The sequence below is a fragment of the Adiantum capillus-veneris genome, chromosome 20, assembly GCF_014529385.1.
Source record: "Adiantum capillus-veneris isolate H3 chromosome 20, ASM1452938v2, whole genome shotgun sequence".
Taxonomy (NCBI): domain Eukaryota; kingdom Viridiplantae; phylum Streptophyta; class Polypodiopsida; order Polypodiales; family Pteridaceae; genus Adiantum; species Adiantum capillus-veneris.
This window is the reverse complement of record NC_140950.1, coordinates 39,983,483-39,996,130: the sequence shown is the minus strand read 5'-3', so window position 1 is coordinate 39,996,130 and position 12,648 is coordinate 39,983,483. Positions and strand designations below refer to the sequence as shown.

General features: G+C 37.6%; 1 protein-coding gene across 2 annotated transcripts; it reads right to left on the bottom strand.

Annotated features, from left to right (window-relative positions):
• Positions 1-5,155: 5,155 nt before the first annotated feature.
• LOC147432396 (uncharacterized) lies at positions 5,156-7,344 on the bottom strand. Of its 2 annotated transcripts, none has more exons than XM_086491578.1 (5): positions 6,970-7,344; positions 6,527-6,771; positions 6,336-6,453; positions 5,520-5,816; positions 5,156-5,420 (listed from the first exon to the last, which is right to left on the bottom strand). In XM_086491578.1, the coding sequence occupies exons 1-5, from the start codon at positions 7,147-7,149 to the stop codon at positions 5,340-5,342; spliced, it is 921 nt and encodes a 306-aa protein (XP_086347704.1). In that variant the 5' UTR covers positions 7,150-7,344; the 3' UTR covers positions 5,156-5,339. The 2 variants fall into 2 exon arrangements, with proteins under 2 accessions (XP_086347704.1, XP_086347703.1); XM_086491577.1 differs by having other exon boundaries at positions 6,527-6,777; positions 6,970-7,342.
• Between the last annotated feature and the right edge of the window lie 5,304 nt (positions 7,345-12,648).

The following is a 12,648-nucleotide window of genomic DNA, read 5'->3' as shown; positions in this document are numbered from 1 at the left end:
ACTCCTTTGGCTGTGTAAATGCTTATATTCAGTTGTCAATTGTAGACAATTGGTTTCTCCTTCTTCATATAGTGCATATGTGTGTAGAAGCATGCATGTGCATGAATACATATCTAGGAGAGTGAATGGTGAAAGATGGAGGAGTGCTTGTGTGTGTGCGTACACGTGTAATTGATTAATGTGCATGTGTCTCTATGGTGATAGGATGATAGTGAGAGTGGGGTGGTGCGATAGAGGGGGGTGTCTATACATTTGTGAGTATACAATGTGTGTTAACTTGTGTATTTGTGTGTGCATATGTATAATCAAATAAATATATAAATATAAATAAATAAATAAATAAATAAATAAATAAATATTTAGATAGAGAGAGAGCCATGATAGTAGAGCAAGAGAATCTCTCAGTAGTGCCATTCCTTCCATGGTCTAAACAAACAATTATAAATTTAGGAGCTATCTTTATAATATTTGATTCATATTCGAGCATATAAAGATCCATTACCTAAAACCTTTGTCTGCAATAGCATCGTTGTAATAAAAGGGTGACCTAAATAAGAGAAAAAGTAGAATGTTCCTACACAAAGAAATTCTGCTTGTCACTCACATCCACCATGGTGAATTTGATGTTCGAGCATACTTCATAACTAGGAGAACCTTAGCAACTTGTATATTTTTTGTCTATAACTAGCTATTGTAGTCCTTTGACTCTACTAGTTTTAGGTTGCAGGTTAATCTAAAGTTACTTACCCATGTGTAATTAATTCGATTGTTTTGATTTCAAGAGCATATTACCTTTAAACGAACTACTCTTGTGTGGTTTATCCATGACCGTGTGATATAGCTAAAATTATGGAAAACATCCACAGAAGACTACATACAATATCTACACTATTTTTATTGGCTGACAAAGCCTTAAAACTCCTATTGGAGTATAGTTTTGAAGACATTATCCACCGATATTATTCTAGTGAGATTTGCTTTACTATGGACTTCTTGATGTGGTACATGTCTTGTAAGTTTCAAACTTGACTATTTTACTCTCATCTACTTGATGAGGCAGAAGGACTATACTCAATGGGCCTACTACCTTAACGTTGAGTATGGTGCTTGGGCAAGTGTGCACATGCGTGCGTACGCACGCGTGCACGTACACACACACACACACATCGTGTGCATATAATATATATTTTAGTGTTTTCTATCTACCAAGAAAAATAATAAATCTTGGCTAGATTTTACATTTACAAGTTAGCAAAAATACAACCAATACTTCAAACTGAAAATTGGATCAGCTGCAATCCACCCCCCCTGCTTCCTTCCTTCCCCTTCCCCTTTCACAAACAATGCACACACACACACATGCACAAACATTGCACACACCCCAAAACACACTCACAAGAACACAGACACAGATCATGAACTTTTTGAATATTTTATTAAATTTATAACAACATTAAACATGAGTTGTGAGGGTCTACTTTTGAAAGTTCAATTAATTTGATCTCAAGATTCCCCGAAATCTAGCAATTCGAAGGAAAAGTCGCTAGCATTGCGTGCACACGACATGCACACAGTCCTTGACTCACATTGCCATTGCACAACCCTCAACCTTGCTCTACATCACGAATTGAAGTCTACTCTACCGTGTGCCCTACTTTGCATCACATTGCGCTAACCAATTTTTAGCAAGACAGAGCTCTGAACCTGCCGTGCTACTACATAGCCTCGCATGGTTTTATCCCCATGCCCTATTCCCAACCACCTCTGTCTCTCACATGCCCTCTTACGAGCTCTTCAATCCCAAAGTAAAACAAAGCCCAAGCTCGTGAGTGCACCGATGGTCTCCCAACACACACATGCCAATTGGCCTTCTTTTCCTCCTAAAAGCTATCCAACATCTCACAATATATCGCTTAATGAGACCCGTTATGAAAGTTGGGCAGACCTGCTGCTTTAGCTTCTATTTGTATAAGCTAAGGCTCAAGGGTTATTAGTTTCACAAATTTAAAAGATGCCTTCTTTAGTCTAATGCAAAGCATCTAGTGAGTCACAAGGGTTGAACTCAAGCGGGTATGCTTAAAGTCTTTTGGCCTTTTTCTTTTTTGCAAAACTCACAATGGTGAGTAGAATAAATTAGCAAAACCAAAAAATTTACATCGATAAGCCGTGCTCAGCCCGAGCCATGACAAGCGCTTAAAGTCCCTCACCTTATCACCATGCCAACTCCCCTTGAAAGATGCCTTATATGCACTTCGTTAAAAGCTTCATGTTAGAAGAATTGATGCAAAATTTTAGACCCTAAACAATCATTATATTTGTGAGTGAATGCAAAATCAGGTGTTCATTTCTTTGAGGTTTACTTTGAGACTAGAGTAAGGCCTTTGTCACACATGGACGACGGTCATGTGTGACCTGTCAAAGCTTGGGCGTTTACCTTTTTCTTGTGCACAAAGGATTACTGACCATGCTGTCACACTAAGTGGAGGACAACTACGAGAAAATAGGATGCTGTAGGTTGTGCAACCAATCAGCGCTCAGGGAAGGAGCTTGGGCTGGTGCAAGGCAATTTGGAGGGGCACCCGAAAACAAGCGAAGCTTAAACATGAGTTGGCTGCCAGGTCAACAGAAGCCATGGAGTCCATCCGCTCTGTGTGACAGCCATCGCCAAAGGTAGCGTTGCTGATTGGGCCACGTGAGATTGGAGGAGTTTTGACCACCCCGTCTAAAAGGGGCTTAATTTTGACATGGAGTGTAAAGTGAAAGCCGAAAACGTCACTTTTCAATTTCATACTTTGTTCAAATAAAATCTTGCACACCTTGAGCCAAGTTTTTGCCTTCCTAAAAGAAGCCTTAGAGTTGAGCTGGGTAGCTTACTTTCAATGTTTTCAGGGATGATTGAGACCGACCTTAAATGTTATTTTAATTTTAAAATAGTAAATGGATCGTTTTATTTCACTTTCATTTCCTCTCTTGACTTTGTTATATTTCACATTTAATTTCATAGCTTCACATGGCTTGACTTTTTTTACATTCTAAAACTTAAATCTAGTCAATATTCAAGAAAGTCTCTTTTATTAAGTGACCGTCGGCTGAGTTTCCTCCCCACAAAGGAAGAAAACCAAAAATACTAACATAAATTGTAAGATTTTTGAACTATTTTCTCACGTATTTCACCAATTTTTTTTCCCTTTACCATGGCTTGCAACCAGCTAGCCTCAATTTTCAACTTGCTCATGGCTAAGCTGAGGCAATCCTTGTTGATTTAGGCTTAAACTCAACCTAATGATTTTATCATGTTCTAATTGTTTTAGAAAGCCACCGTGATTTTTTCACTTGTTTTTAATAGGAATAAGTATTTCTCAACTCACATGTTATTTTTTGGTAAACTGTACAAACAATGAATTCTTATGGGAAATACTCAAAAGTAGAGAGTTGTGGCACATCCTATCCTAAGCAATAAAATATATGTAATTTTTATTGTTTAATTTTTTGTTATGCAATTATGGCACAAAATGTGTCATTGAGGTGCGTGCGCGCGTGTTTGTATGAATGAGAGAGAGAGAGAGAGAGAGAGAGAGAGAGAGAGAGAGAGAGAGAGAGAGTGTTCACGACACACACACACACAGTTTTGACATCACTTTAATTTGTTGAAACACTAACAAGATTGATGGTGGTGGTGGGCTTTGATGATAATGACTAAATCGCCATCACAAGGAAATAGGTCGTTATTGTAATTAGAGACGACCGAAAATCTATGCAAGTACACATGACAAGGAGTGAGTGGTTCTCTTTTTTGTTCTTTATGTAGGTGCAATCATAGTAGAGTGAGTGGTCATCTTTCTTGTACTTTATGTAGGTGCAATCATGGTAGAGTAGGAACTAGGCTTTCCCATCCAATCTATGGAGCAAATTGTGTAACAAAATAGAATGTTCTTGATGTGAAGAGGTAGAGACTATCATCAGAGCTAAAAAATTGTGTCAATAGTTTTAGGTTCCCTATGGGAAAAGGAACAAATTCCAATTGATTTTGAGTGGAAATATGCTTTGGGATATTAGTTTTTTCTCAGCCATTGACAAAATATTGATATAGTTAAATTGATCGGTTTTGCTCGATTTTTGGCTTGCTAAAAAGAACTTAAGCGGGATTTGCAATTGCTCATTCAAATGGAATTTGTAATAACAACTTTCTTATATGATCTAGATGAGGAGATTGATATACCATGGCCTGAAGGGTTTGTGCAAAAAAAGGAAAGGAACATTTGGTGACTAAAGAAGAGTCTTTATAGTCTAACGCAATCAGCAAGGTAGTGAGCAAGGTAGTGGTATCATAAGTGTGATACTTTAATGCTTTCCCAAGGACTCACACTTAATCCTAAAGATCCACGTGTTTGACCGTGGAATGGACAACTTATTATGCTCATCCTTTATGTGGATGACATGTCATCCTTTATGTGGATGACATGGTCCTTAATGATCATATTCTAAAAGGAAATTGTTGACCTACAACACAAGCTATAGTCACTTGAGCATGAAAGATTTGGGTAATGCCAGTCATATTTTGGGTATGGACATTACTTGAGATCGTACATACAAACTGTCGTATGTTTCGGAAAGAGTATGTGCCTGAGCGTTTCAATATGTAGAAGGGAATTCAATCAATATGTAGAAGGGAATTCAATGAGTACTCCCATTGCTTGCCTATTTGAAACTCAAACAAGAATGATTGTCAATAAAGAAAATGTGAGTTGCTGCTTCTTGTTTCATGTGAGAGAAACAATCCCACATTATTTCTTGCTAACAATCGAGAGTTGTATCTGCTTTACTGATTTATTTGTATCGTGTTTCACCTCAACCCATTAAAAAAACATCCTACTCACCTTCACTCGATGCTTGATGCGTTATCGAATTTATTGAGGAATTCTTGAAGAATGCTACCTCTGTGCACCGTTTGCACCTTCTCAAAAATAACAGATCCACCTAAGATTGAGCTTGTGCTGCTCTTATTCTCCTTGGATGCCCGAGAAGAGATGTGAACTCCTCGATCAGCATTTTAAATATCCGCTTTTTTTGGCCCAATCCAAGAAATCTTAATAAACTGAGCACACCTATGATATCAAAAGTTTTAAACAGAACTGTGACTAAAATTTCACAAAAAACAAACTTGAGAGTAGCTTTTTATTTATCAACAAAAGATTGTCAGTACATCATGATACACCTCTTTTGCCTCTTGCACTATACAATTGTGCTCCGCGGTATGATACAACACCTTTACAATGTTTGTACGTCCGAACATGCCTCACAAACATTGTACAGACAAAAAAATGCCATCCCACTTTTAATTACTGTACTGTTTGCTCCAATGTTCCAGTCACCGCATCCTTTGCATCGGAACCAGACTGCGCAACTCCTTCTCGCAAGCCCTGCAGTGAAGTTGCATAAAATCTCATTATAAGAAGGATTGTCAAACCTTCGGCAAATATGACATTTTTTTCTATTAAGATAGAAACATTTCTAATCACCTGCAAACCCTCCTGGAGGGAACTCAACACACTCCCGCCAGAATTTCCAATGTTGGTTTTCGATTGTGCCTGGCCAATAGCATCTTTTGCAGCATTGGTAAAATTCCCAGCCTTCTTATTCTGGGCCTGACCAACAGCCCCTTCGACATTAGAGGCTAAATCCTTTGCGGGGCCCCGGACACGACCAAACCCATCTCGAATGACTGTTTGCTTCACATTGCTCGCCACCTCCTCTGTTTTTCCCTTGGCTTGGGACAAAGCATCTGTTGCATTATTGGCCACTGCACCACTTTCCTTCTGCAAGAGGACAGAAAATGGCATATTATAACAATCAACCACCCACAATTGGAATGAAATATAGATATACCATGATCCACCATGATGGAGCCAATGAGATTTCAGGCACCTGTACTATCATCACTGACTTTGCATATGCATATGTAAATAGGTCTCTGTCTACATGTACACACATACATTTACATACACGTAAAGGCTGTATATGTATATGTAAACAGGTCTCTGTCTACATGTACACATACATACGGACACATACATACGGTATATATGTCACATGTAAATAGGTATCTGTCTACATGTACAGATACATCTACATACATACAGTATTTATGTAACACACATAATACACATACATACCTATACACTGTGTGTGCATATAATGCATGCAGTCTACATGCACACACATACATCTACAAATACACATACATACATATGTATGCAGTATATATGTAAATACATACATGGGTGACATATGTAATCCATACTACATACACACGACCGTCTCAGGATGGCGTTTACCTTGCCAAAACCAAAGAGACCGTCACCCTTTGATTTCAAACTCTTGGTAGCATCACCAACACCTTTGGCAGCCTTACTTGCTCCTTTCTGTACAGAGCCAGCAGGTCCACTTCCAGCTCTAAAACATAGTCAAACAGAAAAATGATTCCGGATTTCGTAAAATCAAGCCAAAACACAAGAGGCTGGCTTACATTTGTGAGATTTTCGTAGGATCCTGTGCCCCACCAGGTCGGCCAGGGCCGAACCGTGGGGGTGCATCCTCATTGTTGAGCTTGTCTGCAGCCTTGAGAAGCGAGTCTGCCTTTTCGGCTGTCCTCCTTGCTCCTTCATTGCCTGGGCCCTGGGCAGCTATTGCCATGTTTGTGAACACAGCAAGCGCAGCTCCAGTGGCTACAACACCAGCCAACACCCGCCTGCCCATGGCTGAGGGTGTCTGCTGCTCCTACAAACACCATTTGTAAGCAGGATGTGAGAAGACTGCATTTCTACGCACCCACCACACCGCTGCAATATTTGAAAGGTGCACAGGCACACACACACACACACACACACACACACACACACACACACACACACACACACACACACACACACAAGGGGATCAATCAAGAACAGGTCAAGGAGAACTCACTACCTCATCAGAGAGCCCGCACTTGGTGGTGATGACGAGCTTCGAAGCAGGCTTAGGGGTGGGATAGCCGCAAGTTAAGGGGAGGGTGGAGGGCGAGGAGACAAACACAGACGAGGAGGCAGAGGAGAGGTCACGAGCAGGAACAATCTTGCTGCTGCAACACATCAAACTGGAGGAAGCCATGCTGAAGAAGAAGATGACAGCACCAGCGAGGGAAGCAGAAAGCGATTGGGAATGCGAGCTGCCGCAGAAATTCAGAAGAGCTCTCTCTGTGATCAAGCTGTTCGTTAGTGTATGAGTGTAGCTGGATGCATGAGCTCGCGTGGTTATGTAGCGGGCATCCCTGCCTTGTCATCCTGGACACGTTCCCTTGTTACGTGTCATCCCCTCTCCTGAATATGCCCATGCAACCCTTTGCCAAATGTTTTCTTGGTAATACGTGAGGAGTTTAACAAGGCGTCAAAGTTAGGACGAAGTATATTATATTCTTTTATTCTGCAATAGCATTGGAGTAAGGAAGTGGTCACGTGATGCATAGTTATCAGTTACTTTTTGAAGTTATTACGCAACTAAGCAAGCCATTTTGTAACTATGCTGACCTGGACATAGTTGCATCAGTAAGACTTTACTGAAAAATAAGCTTTGCGTGACCACTACATATTTCCATGTAACACACATGCTTCCATCAATTCAACCCATCCCTCATTGAAGGAGAAGTGTGCATGGAGTTCTCATCATTGGCACTAGCATGGGAGTAGAGAGATCCCTCGATTCTAATGTACTTCATAAGCTAGTGGCATTTCAGTCACGAAGCTCTACACCCTAGCTAGGGCATACAGACAACGATACATGAAAGTGGGAGTCAACTGTGTATGCTCAATGGATGCTCTGGCTCAATCCAAGCAGGATTCCGGTTGTAATTCTTTTTGAATTTGAATTTACTTTTACTCACATTTTGTGAGTATTGCCAAAAAAATGGAGTTCAAGAGCTACAAAACCATTGATCTCATTTGGCCTCATGGGCTTAGAAAAAGTAGCTACTATATCAAAAAGCAATATATCACTAAAAGTGAATGCTTTTATTATCACTCAAGCTCAAAGCCAAGTGACCAAATTGGTTCTCGTCTCCCATATGACCTCTTCACAAGTTGCTTAAATGTAATAAATTTGTATTTTGACAGATTGTTTATGAACATTGCAATGTTGAATTGAATTCTGGAATATGATCTCTTGTCGGGTTTTGTATTAGTAGATTAATGACTAGTACATGTAGGACTATAATACAATAGCTATAGATGGAATGAAGCTACCACTAACGAGCTTTATGGGTGACACATAATGTTTTATGGTTTATTAATATCATAATTGAGATGTAAACATTTGATCATTAGAGAGCTTTTAATGAGCAATGATTGTTTTTATGCCCAAGTGTGAACTGATGTAATCATTTTATGCATGTATCTATGGAAAATGCACGAGAGGAGAATGTACCCATTGCCTCTCTCTCTCTCTCTCTCTCTCTCTCTCTCTCTCTCTCTCTCTCTCTCTCTCTCTCTCTTATTTGCACATATTTGTCTATCTCATACGCTCTTCCTTCCTTGGATTGTATCGTTTAGCATTCTTTTGGTAAGGCTACCATAGCATCCACCGCCTACAACAGTGGTATCAAAGCACATGAGGAAAGTTCTTGGAGCTCTGTGGATCAAGACAACAAAAAATGTCACCATGCTTATCTAAATTTACTCCCATGAACGTTCAGATCTGTTACCAAATATCTTTCCTTTTCCTTGTGAAATATGAATAATGATTTTATTATCCATGTGAAAGAATGTTTTTTGACTCGAGTATGTGAGTATGCCATAGATACACCCCACACACAAAAAAACAAGTGAAAGGGCCACGATGGCTTTCTAAAACAATAAGAAAGTGATAAAATCATTAGGTTGAGTTTAACTAAAATTATAAAAGGTGAAGCAGTGTTCGAGAATGTTTGTTTTATTAAGCGATCGAATATCCTCCTCGCAAAGAAGCAAACCAAAAATACTAGCATTTTTTTTGAAATTTGTTGGATTTTTGAATGAAGTTTTTGCATCATTGCACCGGTTTTTCTTCTCTTTACCTTGGTTTGCTCATATATATATATATATATATATATATATGTGTGTGTGTGTGTGTGTGTGTGTGTGTGTGTGTATAAATAGATAAATAAATAAATACATCTATATATATAATAAACAAGTGAAAGGGTTACGATGGCTTTTTAAAACAATAAAAAAGTGATAAAATCATTAAGTTGAGTTTAACTAGAATTATATAAGGTGAAGCAGTGTTTAGGAATGTCTCTTTTATTAAGCAATCGAGTGTCCTCGCTAAGAACAAAACTAAAAATACTAGCAAATTTTTTAAAATTTGTAAGATTTTTGAGCTAAGTTTTAACATCATTGCATTGGTTTTTTTTATTTTGCCATAGTTTTTTCATATATATACACACACACACACACAAAATATAAATAAATATAATATATGTGTGTGTGTTTTTTTGTATCTATAGAACTTACTGGAGTTATGCTAGGTGAAGCTTCACTTTATCATTCTAAAAGAATAGAATGGGAAGTCAAGCCATGTGAGGAAGTGAAATGAAAGGTGAATATCCCATTTACTACTTTAAAACCACAATAACATTTAAGGTAAGTCTCAATCATCACTCACAAAAACATTGAAAGTATGCCTAATCCAACACCTTCTCTAAGGCTTCTTTTAGTTTTGTTTTTTGTTACATGATTCATATGTTGCTACAATCTTTTTGGCCTTCAGAAGGCCATAGGAGAGTGGGTGGAGAATTGGTGCACTTTCTGGATCATTGATTAAGAATCATGGATTGGCGACACATGTCAAATGAGCTTGTTTTATAATGTATATGGGTCTTTCTATCATTGTAACTTGGTCCCTTAATGCTCAATCGACTTCCTTGTTTTATAAAGCTTATTTTCTTTTTAATAATGTAAATAGGTATTTCCATCATTGTAATTTGGTCCCTTTATTTAATGCTCACTTGACTTTTTTTCTTTTATAACTCTGTGTTTAGTTTATAAGCTTTTTAAAGGTTATATTTTCCTTTTATAATGTAAGTATCTCTTTTTATCATTATAATTTGCTCCCTTTATTTAATGCTTACTTAAAAAAATCTTTGTTTAGTTTATAAATGGGTCTCTTCATTTAAGGATCTAATGACTTTTTTGTCAACTTTTTGATTTAAAACATACTTTTTTCCTTGTAAATTTTCTTTTCATTTACATACAATTTTTAACTAAAAAATTATAGATTGTCCTTAAATGAAAGATTTTTTCACCATTAAGAAATTTTTTAAGCTTTTGGTTTTGATATGCAAATGTTACCTTATTACTTTAGTGCATGTATTATTATTATGGATTAGCTTTAGAAAAATTTCACAAATAAGATATCTTTTCAACATTTTGTTTTGATATGTAAATGTTACCTTGTTACTTTAGTGCATGTATTACTATTAAGGATTAGGTTTAGACATTTTAAACATTCATTTCTATCCTAAAGATATTATGGATTTCTTTCATTTAATAGCATGCATCATTTTATTGTGTAATTTGTTTTATTGATATATTTATACAAGAATTAGATCAATTCTTAAACTCTCATTAATATTTTATATGCTTTATATTTTCATGAGGTCAATTAATATAAGATTCATACATAAGGGCATAAGGAAAAGCGAAGATTTTTGGTGCAATTTCTTTACCTTTGAATTGAATTGTTGGATGTTCTCTATGTGTAATTTGAACATTTTTGGATTTTAATGTGTGCATATGGCAGTGCCCCCCCACTCTGTCACTTTGTTGGAGTTGAGGTAGTTCTCTCTCTCTCTCTCTCTCTCTCTCTCTCTCTCTCTCTCTCTCTCTCTCTCTCTCTCTCCTATAGGCTGACGTAAATCTTTACCTTGTTTTTCGTTTCTTTTTATAAGGAACCACCAAAGATACTTTTGTAAAAGTTTAGATGAAACCTGAACTAAGTAAGAAAGGAGGAAGGGGGGGGGTGTTGCATGGACATGGCACGTGGATGTGATAGAGAGAGGGAAAAAGGAAGATCTTTCTCTATGTTCAAAGCATCAAATTTTTTCAGGGGACACTAGAGTTCGGGAAAAATGTGTCTCAACTTGATATCATATTATTTTCAATTTCAAAAATGTCAGTTGAGGGCAAGGGGAAATGGAGAAAAATAGTGTGAAAACCCAAAAAATAAACATAAATTTAAAAAGGAAAAATATCTCTCTAATTTGTGAAAATTTCCAAAATACCCCTCAAATTTCAAAAATTCCCAAAGTACCACCATTATTTTCTCGTGAATTCCCAAAATGCCCTTAAAATTTTCCAAAAATCCCAAAATACCCTTGGTTGTGAGATTAAATATCTCCAAAAATAAAAAAATTTATAGGTATTCGTAATAAGACTAATTCTCTATCATTAGAAAATGCTAAAACTAGAATTTCGGTTTGTTATGTAGGCTTTGAAGATGAATTGCTTCATTATTTTCTCTATTCTGAAATTTCCTCTTCGCAAATTCAAGGAAAAGGAATTTTGTATGCTTGGAAAAATGAATTTTTTCTAATAGATGTATCGATGCCAGATTTTTGTGTGTGGAGGGAGGGTGGTGATGCTTGAAGATAGAGAAAGAAAGACACACGAGACTACGGCGGTATTGATGCATGGAGTGAGAGGAAAAAAATCGGCGGTTGTGTTTGTGTCGCGCTGACTAAGGAGCTGGGAAGACACGGTGTCATGCCCTGCCATGTGCATAATGTGAAAATAAAAATATCCACCTCACTCTTTATTTCTTTGATATGTGGGACCAAATGCTACAATGCACATAGTGTGATATATGCGAAAACAGATGCCATGGTTGCAAACCTATATATACCTCGGGATTGTAGTGGTACAAGAAGAGAAAAGTTCTCGCATGATGTATATGCAAAGGAAACATTTTCTACAAGTTTTGTAGGATTATCAGACTATGGATCTATTGCTTTTACAAAGTGTGAGGACTTAAAGAGGGGTGAACGACAACAAGTAAATAGTGTACAAATAGGTTTGAAGATGAATGTTTTGCTTGAAGATGGTGAATGCATTGCATGTGTGTTTGATGAGTGTTCGTTTGTGGATACTATGCAATACTTGAAGTCTTTAGTGGATTGCAATTTTCATATGGGAAGTGAGGTCATGAAAGTATGCTCAATAGAAATGTACAAGGTCATTGAGGATTTAAAAAATTCTCAAGGTGTTGATGCACGAGTGGAGACCAAGTGTAAGTCTATGGCAAAGAAAGTGAAACCAGTGGAATTACCTCTACCAAAGGACTGTACGGATAAGATGGAGCAAGCTGCTTTACAACCTAGTCTTCATGAGCCGAGCAAGATTGGACATAAGTCTACACATGATACTTTGAAGGAGTTAAAGATTGGTTGCAAGGACAATTTGACAGATGTTGAACTTAGACTATGCTTTGAAGGAATGCTTGCCAAACATGGAAAGGCTTATGCATTTGAGGCACATGAGATAAGGTGTGTTGATCCATCCATTGTTGCTCCTATGGTGGTCTTCACTATCCCTCGTACCTTGGAACTTGAGGCCTATTCCGGTTCCAAAGGCCCATTTT

What these genes read in the sequence shown, in the direction of transcription:
- LOC147432396 (XM_086491577.1), bottom strand. Translation starts at nt 7,149, where the DNA reads ATGGCTTCCTCCAGTTTGATGTGTTGCAGCAGCAAGATTGTTCCTGCT. An exon ending in AGTGCGGGCTCTCTGATGAG is followed by an intron (nt 6,778 to 6,969) that starts GTAGTGAGTTCT and finishes TGGTGTTTGTAG; the next exon opens with GAGCAGCAGACACCCTCAGC. An exon ending in CCCTCCAGGAGGGTTTGCAG is followed by an intron (nt 5,421 to 5,519) that starts GTGATTAGAAAT and finishes ACTTCACTGCAG; the next exon opens with GGCTTGCGAGAAGGAGTTGC.